We start from the raw sequence: 16,038 nt of genomic DNA, 5'->3' as shown, positions 1-16,038 counted from the left end.
TGCATCTGACTTCAAAGCCCAGACTCTTATTTATAGTTCCAATAGGAGATAACAAACTTGATTTTCCTGATGTGGGATTATGGGACTTGCCAAACTAACAAATCTCCACCTTGGCATGTCCCAACAAAACTTACTCCACCTTCTTCATAAAGGCCCCAATGGGCAATCACCAACAATCAACACCAACCAAGTCCAAGCACTGCTTGAACTTATAAACCAGAATAGGCTTCGTAAGCATATCAGCAGGATTGTCCTTCGTATTAATTTTCTAAACAATGACCTTTCTCTCAGCAATAGTATCCCATTTGCATCCAACAATTTTCTTACCCGAAGACGATTTCACAAGATCCCCAGTTCTATTCTGATGAAGAGATTCTATTTCTTCATTCATCGCAATCAACCACTTAGCGAAATTATCATAAGAAACTGCATCTGAGTAGGTAGTAGGCTCACCAACTTCTCTTGTTTCTTCTACAACATACAAAGCATATGCAACCAAATTTGCATATCTTTGTGGTGGTCGAATATCTCTCCGTGGTCTATCCTTGGCTATGAAGTATTGCTCTTCTTCTGGATCATTTGCGTCAGTAGACTCGGGACCATCTACTAGCATTCTTTGAGTAGAAGAGTTCAATTGAAAAGAATTAGAACTACCAATCTTAAGCTCCACCTGCTTCTGCGCACTATCATTTTTATAACTAGTATATTCCTCTTTAGAAGATAACATAGATAATTCATCAAAAGTAACATCTCTACTTATTACAAATTTTGGGGATTTGAGATCAGAACACCATAATATGTATCCTTTCACCCCAGAAGCATACCCAAGGAAAATACATTTTTTAGCTCGAGGCTCTAATTTTCCTTCATTTATATGCATGTATGCTGGACACCCAAAATTTTTTAAATCAGAGTAATCAGCAGGAGTACCTGACCAAACTTCATCCGGAGTTTTAAAGTTAAGTGCTGTAGAAGGAGCGCGATTGACAACGTAACAGGCCATATTAATTGCCTCTGCCCAAAAGTCATTTGTCAACCCTGCATTTGAGATCATACACCTTGCTCTCTCCAAAAGTGTTCTGTTCATACGTTCGGCCACACCATTTTGCTGAGGCGTCATCCTAACAGTGCGATGCCGAACGATTCCTTCATTTTTGCAAAATTCATTAAAGTCACGTTCACAAAACTCCATGTCATTATTTGTTCGAAGCCGCTTAATCTATTTACCTATTTGCTTCTCAATCAAAGCCTTCCATTGTTTAAATGTTAGAAAAACATTATGCTTCAAAAAATAAACCCAAACTTTCCTGGAATAATCATCAATGAAAGTCAACATATACCTGGCACCACCCTTAGACTGAACTTGAGCTGGACCCAAAAGGTCTGAATGAATATAGTCAAGAGTACCTTTCGTTTTGTGAACTGTCGGAGAAGTGAAGCTGACTCTTTTCTATTTTCCAAAAATGCAGTGTTCACAAAAATCAAGTGGCCCAGTACTCTGTCCGCAAAGTAGACCCCTTTTGCTCAATATGCTCAAACCTTTTTCGCTCATATGACCCAAACGCATATGCCATAATTTGGTGATGTCAGAATCAGACAATGATGATGACGAAATTGCAACCGAACCTATGACAGTAGTTCCCTGCAGAAAGCTACTAAACCTACAAGCTTTCATAACAATAAGGGCATTTCTAGAAACTTTCATAACTCCACCTTCAGCTGTGTATTTACACCCAAGGGCCTATAGGGTGCCTAAAGAGATGAGATTCTTTTTTAAATCAGGAACATGTCTAACATTAGTGAGCGTCCTCACAATACCATAATGCATTTTAATTCGGATTGTGCCTCTACCAACAACATCACATGCGACATTATTGCCCATCAAAACAATTCCACCATTACAAGATTCATACGTGGAAAACAAATCCCTATTGGGACACATGTGATAAGAACAACCTGGATCTAAAATCCATTCATTTTTAGCCGAGAAAATATTTCCAACATTCTCATCAGTTGCTACACTAACTTCAACGGATTCAATAGTTTTCTCAACAAATTTTTCCTTTTGCTTTAATTTTTTTTTCAATTTAAAGCAATCAGATTTAATGTGCCTCATTTTATGACAATATCTGCATTCCAAATTTCTATGTTTGGATTTAGATCTAGATTTAGATCTACTATTGTCAAATTCTCTTTTATCCATTCTCCCCATAACAACCAGACCCTCAGCCTGATTCTCTCTACTTTCCCCAGTGACATTTTTGTCTATATGCTCCTTAGATTTCAATGTAGATTTAATTTCTTGATACAAAGCTGTTTCTTTTCCATAAATTAAAGTATCATGGAAATGCTTAAAAGATTGTGGAAGAGAACACAAGAGTAACAAAGCCTTATCCTCATCATCAATTTTTAAATCTATATTCTCCAAATCCATAACCAAAGAATCAAATTTATCAAGATGTGAGAGTATAGATGTACCTTCAATCATCCGAAGCATATATAGACTCTGCTTCGAGTAGAGATGATTCTCCACTGTCTTCTTCATGTATAGGGCTTTAAACTTGTCCCACATGCTCTTAGTCGTAGTCTCCATAGCTACCTCCCGTAAAACTTCATCTACCTCCCGTTAAACCTCATCAGAGAGATTTAGAATAATGCTGGATCGGGCCTTCTTATCCATACCCGCAAGATTTTCCATTGACGTACCATCTGGAATGTTCTCAGCCCCCTGTAATGCCAAATCAACTCCGTCTTGAACCAGAATGACCTCCATCTTAAGTTGCCACATGCCGAAGTTGACATTTCTGTCGAATTTCTCGACAACGATTTTTGATATTGTCATTGTTGCCAAAAAAATCCTAGAACCAGGCTTTGATACCAATTTGTTAGAGCTAGCCCCAGGAAATTTACCAAAGAGTAATTTTAGCAACCTGACAAAGACAATAAAGCAAAAAGAATAAAAGCGACAAGAACATCAGATTTACGTGGTTCGGTCAATTAACCTTGACCTACATCTACGGACGAAAGAGGAGCAAATCACTACTATAAAAGGACAATTACAAATGCCTTAGGAAGATGTTCATAGGCATAAAATACCCGAAAATACTAAACAAGAAAAACCTCAACTATAAGCCCAAACTATTGAACTGAGTATGAACTTAAACCTAAAGCAAACACTTAGGTTTTTCTTGTGGTGCTGTGGTGCCACTTGTGGTGCATCTGACTTCAAAGCTGACCCTTATTTATAGTTTCAATAGAAAATAACAAGCTTGATTTTTGCTGATGTAGGACTATGCGACTTGCCAAACTAACATTTACCATTCGGATGCGTCCGTTCATGGACGACTAACTCGAAGCTGACGGCCTTGAGGCGTTGTTTTCAAAGGTCAACATTCCACCAAAAAGCTTGAAGAGAGAGTCCCTCGATTTAGATGCGTGTGATAGCTTGGTTGGCAATCTGCAGGTCGACATGGAACTGCAGTTCCTCTGCCGTATGGAAGAGACATGGAACTACGTGTAGAAGGGTGCATGGAATGGTGAGTTAAGGAACACGCATACGTATTTGTCGAGTTCCATGTGTATCTATCTATGCATCTATAAATGAAGACCAAATGTTTGGACCATGAGACACTCCTACAGCCAGCAGCCAGAACTGTGTTCCTCTTCGTCAGCCATGAGAAACCAGCTGCTGCTCATCTCTTCCTTTACCCTTCTCTCCCTCGTCTCTGTCTTCGCTCACTCCCTTGCAACGCCTCGTTCCACCATGGAAGTCGGCTCGTCCTTCTCGGTGGAGGACGAGAAGGCAACCACTCTGATCACCTCATTGGACGGCACCTTCTCTTGTGGATTCCACGCGGTAGGCATCAATGCGTATTGCTTCTCCATCTGGTTCACCTATTCCAAAGACGCCACCGTCGTCTGGTCCGCCAACCGGGACACTCCGGTGAATGGCCGTGGCTCCAGAGTTTCTCTGCGCCGAGACGGGAAACTGGTGCTTTCCGACGTCGATGGATCCACGGTGTGGGACACCAACACCAGCTCCGTCGGGGTTTCGTCAGCCGAGCTCCTCAACTCCGGCAACCTGGTGTTGAAGGACCGAGATGGCCGTATCCACTGGCAAAGCTTCGCATCGCCCACCCACACCTTGCTTCCTTCACAGCAGCTAACCAAAGTAAAGCGGCTCGTGTCGCCGGTCGCCAAAGACGATCCCCGCTCCGGCTACTACAGCCTCTACTTCGACAACGATAACGTCCTAAAGCTTATATACGACGGACCGGAGATTTCCAGCATCTATTGGCCAAGCCCGGATTACACTGTGTTCGGAAACGGGAGATCAAGCTACAACAGCTCCAGAATCGCAGTTCTGGATGCCACAGGCCGATTCCTGTCGAGCGATAACCTCAACTTCAACGCCTCTGACTTAGGCCTCGGCATCAAAAGGAGGCTGACAGTGGATTACGATGGTAATCTCAGACTCTACAGCTTGAATAGGTCAAACGGGTTGTGGTCCGTCTCCTGGGTCGCTCTCCGGCAGATCTGCTCCGTGCATGGCCTCTGCGGCAAGAACGCGATCTGCGAGTACTTGCCTTCTGTCAGCCAGTGTTCTTGTCCTCCGGGATACGAGATGAACGATCCCCGCGACTGGAACAAAGGCTGCAAGCCAAAGTTCAACATGACTTGCGGCCACTACACCAAGCACCAGCTTCATTTCATAGAGCTCACGGGCGCTGACTTCTATGGGTTCGATATGAGCACCTACACAACACTCATCTCCTTCCAGGCCTGCAGGAGATTGTGCATGTCGACTTGCTCCTGCCTGGCATTCGGCTACCAGAAATCCGGCGAAAATGCAATAGGGTCCTGTTACCCAAAGAGCACACTGTTCAATGGCTACAGATCAACGTCATTCCCGAGCAGCATCTTCCTCAAAGTACCCAAGTCCGTAAAATCCTCGTCCGGCTTCAACCAATCCGGCCTTGCCTGCAATCCCGTCAATTCTAGTGTCGTACTGGGCTCTTCGAAGATGTATGGAAACAACGGCGGGAACACCAAGTGGGTGTACCTCTACGCCTTTGCTGCAGCGCTTGGAGCAGTAGAGCTTGTCTTCATCCTCATAGGTTGGTGGTGTATCTTCAGGGGGCACGACACGCTCAAGTCAGTGCAGAAAGGGTACAAGTTGATTGGCAGTCAGTTCAGGAGGTTCCCATACCGTGAGCTCCGGGAGGCCACCGGAAAATTCAAGGAGGAGCTGGGGAGGGGTGGGTCGGGGACCGTCTACAGGGGCGTTTTGGATGACAAGAGGGTGGTGGCGGTGAAGAAGTTGACAGATGTGATGCAGGCAGAAGAAGAATTCTGGGCCGAGGTAAACGTGATCGGAAGGATCAACCACATGAATCTGGTTAGGATGTGGGGTTTCTGCTCCGAAGGCCGGCACAGGCTCCTGGTCTACGAGTATGTTCAGAATCAGTCACTGGACAAGTACCTGTTCGCCGACGGCGGCGGCGGCGGCGCCGTGTTACCCTGGAATCACAGGTTCAAGATCGCGGTGGGGACGGCGAGGGGACTGGCGTATCTCCACCATGAGTGCCTGGAGTGGGTCATCCACTGCGACGTGAAGCCGGAAAACATTCTCCTCGACCGCGAGTTCGAAGCAAAGATCGCCGACTTTGGACTGGCCAAGTTGTCGAAGCGGGACACCGCTGGCTTCAACGTCTCGCGGGTGCGAGGCACGAAGGGCTACATGGCACCGGAGTGGGCGCTCAACTCCCCCATCACTGCCAAGGTCGACGTGTACAGCTACGGCGTGGTGCTTCTCGAGTTACTGAAGGGGAGTCGGGTCTCCGACTGGGCAGCGGTGGACGGCGGGGAGCAGGACGTGAGGAGTCGTGTGGCAGTGCTGAAGGAGCAGCTCGATGGCAATGGCAGGTCGTGGGTGAGAGATGTGGTGGATCACAGATTGAATGGGGAGTTCAATTACGCGCAGGCCGCGGCCATGGTTAAGATAGCCGTGTCTTGTTTGGAGGAAGAGCGCAGTCGAAGACCCACGATGCATGAGATTGTCAAGATTCTATTGGCATCTCTGGAGCAAGATTCCTATGATCAACTGTAAAGGCGATGATATACATATTTATATACATATATATACATATATGCATATATATACATATATATATATATATATACATATATCACTGTACTTATGTTATCTGTCCTATTTTTATCTAACAAAATTACTTGTGTAGCAATCCACCCGAAGCAGAACCCAACATGCGGCCCGTTACGAGGCCCGATTAGGGTTTGGCGGACTCGAACGATACCTACCTATGGCTATAAATACGCAACAACCGCACGCTTGATGCTTCTCTGCCGCGAGACATCGACCCCATCCAGCAAGCCGCCGGCGCTTGCAAGGGGAGGCGACCAACAAGAGAAGGGGCGAGGAAATGGTGGCGTTTAGGGTGAGTTGTCTTTCGTTTTCTTCGTCGTAGTTCATGGTTACCGCGTTTCGATGCATACTTCTGTGCCAAATTCCTACCATTCCTTGTCCTCTGTGGTTTCTGGTGGTGGATTTCTCGCATCCGTTGGTTCTGCGGTTTTAATGCTGTCTTCCCTCGTTTCTTGCAGTTCCATCAGTATCAGGTGGTGGGGAGAGCACTCCCTTCGTCGACCGATGAGCATCCCAAGATCTACCGGATGAAGCTGTGGGCGACCAACGAGGTTCGCGCGAAATCCAAGTTCTGGTAGGCTTCCGGGCGCCCCATTTGACGAATCTCGCTCCATCGATGGTCCTAAGCGCACATTTTCTTGTTCGTAATGTTTGTTTGATGGTTATTTTTTTTGAGGTTTACGGCTTTGAATTACAGGTACTTTTTGAGGAAGCTCAAGAAGGTTAAAAAGAGCAACGGGCAGGTGCTGGCGATCAATGAGGTGGATTCTTTTTTGCGGCTGTTGTTTCACTCTATTGTTCTTGTATTAGGTTTTTTGTTTCCAGTGATTGCAAAGATCTATTAATTGTACAACTAGCAATCTATGATTGAGAAATATGTGGTCATGCAGTCAAATTTTGATTTTGATCCACGGTTACCTCTCGGTCAAATATCTTTTCTCTTAAATCAATTATTAGTTTAATGTCTTTTTCTTCTGACTTGCAGTCCTATAATTTCCATTACCGTAGAAATTGGGTATGGATGAAATCTTAGTTTGTCTCATATCTCCATCTTGGAAGTGAGAGGAGGATTATTTTATTTTACAGAGCGTCTATTACTGTTAATTCTGAATTCCAAGTATTTTAGTGACCTAGTACTGGGTATATGTGATGAGTGCGTCTAAGTAGGAAAAACTTATTATGAATTGTCTTGTAGGCATATATCGAAGGCACTGCTGTGCCGGGCTTTACGAGTCATGTGTTAGACCATGAGAGTTTGTTAAAACCTTAAAAGGGAAGGCTGTGATATCCCATTATCATAAACTTATCCAATAGGATTACTGACCTCATTTTTGGGGAAGCATAAAACCTCATGACTCAAAATGCTTAAGTCAAAATTGATGATGAAATATTTATCATTATAAACTAACATAATCCTTCATTTAGAATCTTCCCTTGATACCTTCTCTTTGTTGGTGTCTTGTATTGCACAAATCTTGCAACAGATTTTCTATATCCTACTTAACAGATAAAACTGGGTGGTTATATAGTATTTATGTGTTTCCTTTATTCATCTTCATGCTATGTTGTGAGTGACGATTTCCCTATTGAGCTACTTCTTATCTTTTGGAAAGTCTTCAGCCTCGTTGAACCATTGGGCATGATTTATGGTAATCACATATTTTTTCAGTTACAAGACCATACTATACACTGAGAACCAGTTTTATGTTGATCTTGATACTTTTAAAAATCTTACTATTGGTCCAATCTGATATCGCCCACATCTTTTTCAATGTAAAGATGAAACTGGCAGTAGTCTTGTTAAAGTTGAACTGCTGCATGTAATACGCACCATCTTAGGGGATTGAGTTATCAATGTGATGGGACTTTGAGACATCAAATGCATCGATGACATCTGGCATGTCGGACATCTTTTGTTTGTTAGATGTCTTGTTCAGTAAGCCATTTAGTGAAGAGGCCCAATAACATAGTTTATTTGACCAGTGAAGTCACCTTGGCGTCCAGGCGTGGCCGGAGCACTCGAGAAGTGGGTCGGGCGGGCAACTTCAATCGGGTGCAGCCCAGGCGCTAGGTGGGTCACTTGGGCCAGCACCTAGCGCCACAGGCATCATGGCACCTTGGCATCTTTTAGCGCCTATTGTCCTTGACTAGACCTAAACTTAGGCAGGTATGATTTCACAAAAAAAATATTTGTCGCTATCAAACATCGCAACCACAGCAAGATGCAGGATTCTGGGAAAGGGCCTCATGCTAATCCTCTTTTCAGGTTTTTAGTGTAAAAGGGTCAAAGATGTGGTCTTTTTCCATGATTTTACCACATTTGTTTTGAAATGATTGATGATGAGATTTGAGACTTGTGAAATCTATTTGATCTCTTACTTGGTTATGCAGTTGCCAGTTACCTCATTGCTATAATGTCGTGACACCTATTCTGCTGTGGATTCTCTTGTTTGAGTTTTGTGAAGGGTTTCTTGGTTGTAATGTTTGTATCCAACTTGTTGTTAGCCTATTTTTGACCATTTTATTTTATAAGTTTTTCATGAAACATTCAAATTGATTGCAGATTTTTGAGCGAAAACCAACTAAGATCAAGAACTATGGGATCTGGCTAAGGTATCAAAGCAGAACAGGTTACCACAACATGTACAAGGAGTTCCGTGATACTACTCTAAATGGTGCTGTTGAACAAATGTACAATGAGATGGCCTCTCGTCATCGAGTGAGGTGTCACTGCATCCAAATTATTAAGACAGCTACTATTCCTTCTAAACTTTGCAAGAGGGAGAGCACCAAGCAGTTCCATGATTCCAAAATCAAGTTTCCTCTGGTGTTCAAGAAGGTCCGGCCACCAACCAGGAAGTTAAAAACCACATACAAAGCATCAAGACCCAACTTGTTTATGTAGTTCTCATCTCTCTTGCTTGCAAATGTTCGGGAGCATGGACCTTCGAGTGAACGCTTTATTTGGTGAGCGCTGAGAAACTTTGTTAGTAGATTAATTGAACTTTTGGAATTGCTTAGTTGAATGTACTATTTTGTCTTTGTTAAGTCTTGTTGGTCTTTTATCAGTCTACGGATGTGTTCTTGCGTAGTTATGCAAGTCTCTTAGCTGTTGTTTCTCATCTACTTTGTTATAGTAAGTTGTAAACCTAGTGGATTGTCTTATGGTGACGATGCTATTGGTAACACTTAAACTCAGTTTTTTCATGCTTTTGATGTGATGCTGTGGCTATTGCAAGATCAATGAACGGGGTGGTGGAATCTTGAAGCATATTATTGTATTGTGTTCATGCATGATTTGGTCTCTTCCATGCTCTTTCCCGTGGATAAAGCAGATCATGCTGTTCTAACTTTCAATCTGGAAGCAAAATTGTGGGTTGATGATGATGTTTTCTTCCCTATAATCTCACTCACCGAGGAGGTCAGAATGTCTTTTTGACTTTTTTGTCGACTGCTTTTGCTTTGTTGCCCAATCAGTAGTAGACAACAGAGTGGTATCGATGGAAGCTATTCGATCTCAAGACCATCTTTAGATCCCCGAGAATAAGGCAAAAAAAGAAGAGCAACACATTCCAAAGCACAACAGCGACGCCAAAGTTGCGTCGACGGGAACAGAGACGGCATCAGTACAGAGAATACAAGCAGCAGAGCGATTAGATGTGACAGCCGCAGCAGAGATAGAAGAAGCAGAGGGCGGCGACGAGGACGACGGCCTCGAGGCAGTAGAGGATGCGGAAGAGGAGGTCGTCGAGGAAGGAGAAGCGTAGGAGGAGGGAGGGACACTTCCATCGCCAGGAGGTAGCGAAGCCGAGCTTCCACGGCCAGCGGCATCCCCCGCCGTTCAGCTTCCGGAACCAACCGCCGCCTCCACGCCCGGCCACCATTCTTCTGCTCCGCAACAGGCAGCGGGCAGTCCGATCCCTTCGCGCTCCTACCAAAGTGGCGGGGTCAGATGGTGGCGGAGAGTGGTAGTGGGGGAAGTCTATTTAGAGGGGGAGGAGAAATCGAAGGCATAGGGAATCACGTCAACTGAGAGGCGCATGGGTTGAGTTGCGTTGGCCGACGATGGCAGAAATATTACGTTCCCTACCGCATGGCCAAACGCACCAATAACACAATGATCCATCCGATCACTGCGTCTATGTTTTTTATTAAAAAATGGATTTTTTTTTAAAAAAAAATAAATAATTATATTATAGACGGTTGATATTATGGAATCTTCTATATCGTTTATATTAAATAATAAATTGAGAGTATTTCGACCTTCTTTTTTTTTTATAGTGGAGAGCTTGATTTTTAATTTCTCGAATATGAGTTTTATAACATTAATATGATATATGTTATTAGGATTCAGATCCAATCTAGGTCTATTGTTGAGCTATTGCAAAGATTGCATTGGTGATGTACCCGAATAATTCAGGAGATGAAAATACAAGCTAGTAGAAGACGATGATTATATAAAATCGAAGTCATCAGTTTTATATACAAGCAAATACAAGCTAGTAGAAGCCGCATAAGGAACCAATGAATGTTACAATTACAGAACGTTGGCATATCCCCCCAAGTCATCAGCTTGCTTATCTATGAGTCAGTCATCTCACTTCTCTACACACTTTAATAATGATAACTAATATATCTCGGAAGCCAAACAGAGCAATAGATTTTGCTTCTGGCCAACGGAGCAAGCTCATGTCCACAGTTTGCTGCCTCTATGTCTCATGTTCAACAAACAAACACTGGACCAGTCGAAGCATTTAATGATTATAATACAAGGAAACACTAATGGGGCATTTACAAGTATACAAAACTTCATCTTACTTCAAAGTCTTGGATGCTGGTTTCATAAGGAACTCTTTCGAGTTCAATATTATCTACATCTAGACGAATTATTTATTATTAACTACAGATGATGATAACCTTTTAGTTTTAGGTTATAGTTTTCGGCTATCCCATGGTCTCCTTCATCGTTGATCCCTGGGGCATACTCATAGCATTCACAGGGCCACACACACACCTTTAAGCATGCAGGCATCATCACGAGAGAATGCGGCTCTTGATAAGCTGTCTTACTGCTTGCAGCAGAGTTCATTGGGTGTTCTTGAACTGGTCCCAAGCTGCGCTTTCCATGGACAGCACACAGCTTTATTTGCCCTCTGACACGGCCATGATCGAGAGAGAAGGAAAGAAGCCCATGGATTGCTAACCTCCCATGCATGTCGCCACTGTGCTTGCATCTTCCTTGCTGCCATCTGTTGCAAGCAAAAGCTATTAGTATTGTTTTGTGAGTGCAGTAAGTTACATATATGTATATAAATAAATTAATGTATATTATTTATTTGATATATTAAAAATATTAAAAAAAAACTATAAATGACATCATATCGTGTTTTTCTTTATTGTCATTGCTTATAGACCATTACAATATTATATTTTTAGGCTTAGAGTTTATTTGATTGAGGTTAAAAATCTATTTAGATCATTTACAGTATTTTTATTGTGATTATCAAAACCTTGTAACAGGCCAAAAAAATTTTAAGGAATAATTTGGGTATTTTGTAAATTATGGATACTATTTAGAAAAAAGAAAAATAGACAATATTGATTGAAAAATACCCAAAATATGAGTGTTTTTTTAGGAAAATCGTTATATATATATATATATATATATATATATATATATATATATATATATATATATATATATATATATATATATATATATTACAAACAACTTTAGAATTTGAAACTTAGACTTAATTTTGTGCAGTAATTATCATCATATAATTTTCATTAATCCATTTCGAATGGGATCCAATTAGACCCATAAATCTTGATTTAAATGGGCCGGATTTCATGGAGCAGGCCGACCCGTTAATCATGGTGTGTTTTCTGTAGCTTTCTTAATATCCACGTCGAACCAAATCCGATATCCCAGTAGTGATCACGTAGTTAATACACAGCGTAGTGTTTTGGCTTTTGTGGATTTTATTTTTTTCCAACATTTCCTGACTAAATTTTGCTCTATTTTTCTTCACTCATCAGATCTCTCTGCGAGCTTCCATAGATACAGTCGGTGACCAATCCAAATGCGTGTCAATCTTGTCGGAAAAGATTCTTCTCCTCTCGGAAAAATATTCATACAATTGCAATAAGAATCAAGAGTAAGTCAACAGCATTTATTATGGGGAATCTGCTGCGAGCTTATATTATCGATGGATGAATGGATGATACCCTTAACGCTCTTTGACATGCATCACGCCAACAAAGAATTGGCAGCCAAATCTTAAACAAGTTCCCCTACATATGATCTACAATTTGAATCACACGAAGTAGGGTCCTGTTATTGGTTCTGTGCAGGTTCAAATGGAATGATTCCAAAAGGAAAAAAGATCATCCTTTCCTTTGACTTGAGTGACCCAGGAAATTTCCTCCAACCATTGAGCCCTCCTGATAGGACTGTGCTACTATGTGTCTTGTCTTGAACGAGAGCTTATGGTGTTCCCTTCTTACACCACTTTGTCACAGCTTGCATTGCTTTGATGCTCACACACAACGCATTTTGTATTCTCATTTATATAATGTAAAGCTACTGATGAAGAGATGTGTCGGTAATCTATTACAAGATTCAATAATGAAGTTGTTGATGAAGAAATCTCTTTGACACGAACAATCATGCACGATTCCATCAATGATTCATTCATTCATTCATTCATTCAGCTTATTCAATTGTATGCTGACAATTCTTAAACGATGCCTGGCAATCATCCATGATGAATGGTTTCATCAGAACCTGACTTCAGCTGCCGGCACACATTCTTCATCTTTCCCCGTGGTATAGAATTCATGATCCATATTATTGACTGCCTATGAAGCATCGAACATTTGTAGTTCTTGGAGTGTAGAGCTTAGTCATCAAGAAAAGAGACCTGCAGCCGACGGAATCTGAGAGCTTTGTGGTGGAGTTTACAGCAGGTGTTGTTCATTGTGTTCATGCTTAGAAGCAGCAGAACCCTTCGGAGCTGCCCGCCACCAAACTGACGCCATTCAACAAACCCCTTAGAAAATTTGTGCTGCCTAAACTATGTAGGCTACCCTTATGATCGAACCGATTGATGTCACATCAGCTGCTCTCCAAATCTATCTACCTTAGGGCACCATCTAGCGACTCTCCCCATGATATTAATATACTCTCTCCGCGGACCAGTTCAATTGTGGGATTTGCGGAAGAGCTGTGGTACAACAGTCCATCAATGTTGGTGGCGTTGACGTCAAAGCCAATCGACCGGTTTCTCAGCTGCTCATGCACGTTATGGCCTCACAAAGACCCAACAAATGCGTACCTTCCCTCGGCTCCGATGGCGACGTTTCTGACGAGAGAACAAATGTGGACTAACCCTCGGTCAACAATCTCAGGCTCGCCCTTTCCGTCCCCCGCTCTTCTCGCATCGCCTCGCCCCGTCTCTCTCTCTCTCTCGTGGAGGCAGCATGAGAACCAGCCGTGGAACTTACGCAACCGCTCCATGTGTGAAGTATGCACCGCAGGAATACCTCTTCTTCCTTTGCCGTCGCAGAAATGGCTTCTCGTTCATTTGGCTCGGGTAGCTGTCAATTCTGGTTTCAGAAGCAGACTTAGCGTTGACCGTTCCAGACGAGACAAAGTTGACACTAAGTTAGGCCACTGATTAAAGGCCAGAAAATATTGCGTAACACGATTCGACTTCCGAGTCGAGACACGAGTCGCAAGCGCAAAACCCTTCTGCCGACCCAAGTGCGGCTCGAACACGTGACAGGTAGCCGCAACGTGGGACCGCACCTCGAGTCATCACCGACCGTCTGATGTTTTCCTTTGTTCTGAATCACGACCGCTTGATGTCGATCGACCGGACAACGAAGCGGTTCGTCAGCTCTGTGATCCACCCGACATCCCCTCACAACTGGCACGCGTCTCTGGGAGCACCGCGTTTTAATATAGTTGACTCCGGTCCACGGCATCGCGAGGCTCTCTCTCTCTCTCGCTCGCTTGCTCGTTACGGTCGACCGGTTCGTTGCCGACTCCTCTCTCAATGTTATCATCTCCTGTGTGAAAAGCCAACAACATGACGAATTGGCTAAAGTAGTCTGCCTATATACGTATTGCGAAGGCAGTAGCTGAAACTTCCTCCATTCCAGCCGATTTCTTCCTCTCGCTCTCTCTCTCTCATACCAGCCTCGTATCCTCTTTATCTTCTACGACTCAAGCGCTATCATGTCTGGAGATCAGGAGAGGGAGCATCACCCGTTCCCGTACCACGAGGAGCTGTCGGCGGTCTTCTCCGGGAAGCCAGCAGGCAGCGTCGCCGAAGCTGGTCAACGTGGTTTCGATCCGCAAGCAGTGTCGACGCCGTTCGAGAGCTTCACCGAATTGTTGTGTGGCACGCCGACGGACGACGGTTCTTTAGCTAGAGCTTTCGGGTTCTCGTGTTTAGCGCCCGCAGATGCGGTTGGTTCCGGTGGTGAAGCGTTGCGTGAGTTGATGGCCGATGGTAATGATAATTTCAGTTGCAACTTGACGTCGACGTCCTGGTGCGGTGGAGGTACCACTCCGGTGACACCTAATTCTTCGGCCTCTTCGTCTTCCACTGAGGCGGCCGGAGAAGAAGGCGGAGCACTGCGTAAGAAGGATCAGCTGAAGCGGGAGGAGGACGGGGACGATATGTCTAACAAAGTGTGAGTTCTCCTTAGCAAGTCCCTCTTTTTTGCTTCCCACAAACAAATAAATAAAAAATAAAATAAAAAGATCTTCTTTTTGCCTTTTTTTTCCTTACCATCATTTTCTGCTTTTGTCGATCGATAGCAATTTCTATAATCTTAGTTGACTAATTTAGCTGGAAAAGACTTTGATAGATTATCATTAGACAAAAAACCTTATGTTTCTTTCCGTTCCATCTTCTATTAGTAATCTTCGGGCAAAAAGGTTTCTCCACATCTCAACCTTTATATTTTGACAAGACAACCTTTTTGACCGCAAGGGATCAGTGAGTCTCGAAACCTTGTCTGCTTTTGTTGGATCTCAAAGTCTTCCCCGGAAGGGATCGATAGCATGGATCTGATATGTTGCGGTGGAGTGCCCTACGAGCTGATCGCTTGAAGTTTCGTTGAGCAGGAAGAAACCGAAGAAGGAGAGAAGGCAAAGGGAGCCACGCTTTGCTTTCGTGACCAGAAGCGAGGTCGATCATCTCGACGACGGCTATCGGTGGAGAAAATACGGCCAGAAGGCGGTCAAGAACAGCCCTTATCCAAGGTAAGTCAAATCGTAGGCTCACATTCTCCACTTCTTTGGCATATGATGGTTGCATGCGTTTCAGAAGCTACTACCGTTGCACCACTCCAAAGTGCCCGGTGAAGAAGAGGGTGGAGAGATCTTACGAAGATCCAACGATTGTGGTGACGACGTACGAAGGCAAACATACACATCAAAGCCCACATACAGTTAGAGCGAATACGCACCTATTAGCTCATCCTCTTCCGATGATGTCGACGAGCTTCTCACAGTTGCCCCAACTGGGGTGTACCACCCAGCAAGGGAACATAAACCCTAATGCTTTCCCGTCAAACTTATCATCTGCGCTTCAACCGTCCCGATTCCCCGACTGCGGTCTCCTCCAAGACATACTTTCCTCCTTCCTTCACGGCAGCCAACCATGACCAAAAGGTCTCATTGAAGTTTCCTGTTTCAGAACTGCCTTCTTCTGATATGATATGTGGTATCCACATTTGCGTCCATGTATCTGTTTATTGTATGTCCTGAAGAGTACTTAATTAGCTGCATTAAGATTCTTGTAACCTTCAATGGCCTTTCGAGATAAGTGTATTTAGCTGGTCGATTTTGTACA

The 16,038-nt window shown here is 43.6% G+C and overlaps 3 protein-coding genes across 3 annotated transcripts; all 3 read left to right on the top strand.

Moving 5' to 3' along the window:
• The first annotated feature begins 3,658 nt into the window (after nucleotides 1-3,658).
• On the top strand, nucleotides 3,659-6,109 carry LOC135632594 (putative receptor protein kinase ZmPK1). The gene has a single exon (XM_065141207.1). It carries the CDS (start codon nucleotides 3,674-3,676, stop codon nucleotides 6,107-6,109), a length of 2,436 nt encoding a protein of 811 aa, XP_064997279.1. The 5' UTR covers nucleotides 3,659-3,673.
• Nucleotides 6,110-6,306: 197 nt separating this feature from the next.
• On the top strand, nucleotides 6,307-9,373 carry LOC135632745 (large ribosomal subunit protein eL20-like). Its single transcript, XM_065141495.1, has 4 exons — nucleotides 6,307-6,458; nucleotides 6,625-6,740; nucleotides 6,864-6,927; nucleotides 8,730-9,373. Exons 1-4 carry the CDS (start codon nucleotides 6,444-6,446, stop codon nucleotides 9,069-9,071), a joined length of 537 nt encoding a protein of 178 aa, XP_064997567.1. The 5' UTR covers nucleotides 6,307-6,443; the 3' UTR covers nucleotides 9,072-9,373.
• A 4,936-nt stretch (nucleotides 9,374-14,309) lies between these two features.
• On the top strand, nucleotides 14,310-16,038 carry LOC135633548 (WRKY transcription factor 28-like). Its single transcript, XM_065143114.1, has 3 exons — nucleotides 14,310-14,872; nucleotides 15,309-15,446; nucleotides 15,511-16,038. Exons 1-3 carry the CDS (start codon nucleotides 14,412-14,414, stop codon nucleotides 15,848-15,850), a joined length of 939 nt encoding a protein of 312 aa, XP_064999186.1. The 5' UTR covers nucleotides 14,310-14,411; the 3' UTR covers nucleotides 15,851-16,038.

Source organism: Musa acuminata, chromosome BXJ3-3, assembly GCF_036884655.1.
Source record: "Musa acuminata AAA Group cultivar baxijiao chromosome BXJ3-3, Cavendish_Baxijiao_AAA, whole genome shotgun sequence".
Taxonomy (NCBI): Eukaryota; Viridiplantae; Streptophyta; class Magnoliopsida; order Zingiberales; family Musaceae; genus Musa; species Musa acuminata.
The sequence above is the reverse complement of the archived record's forward strand: the minus strand, read 5'-3'. Positions and strand labels throughout refer to the sequence as shown.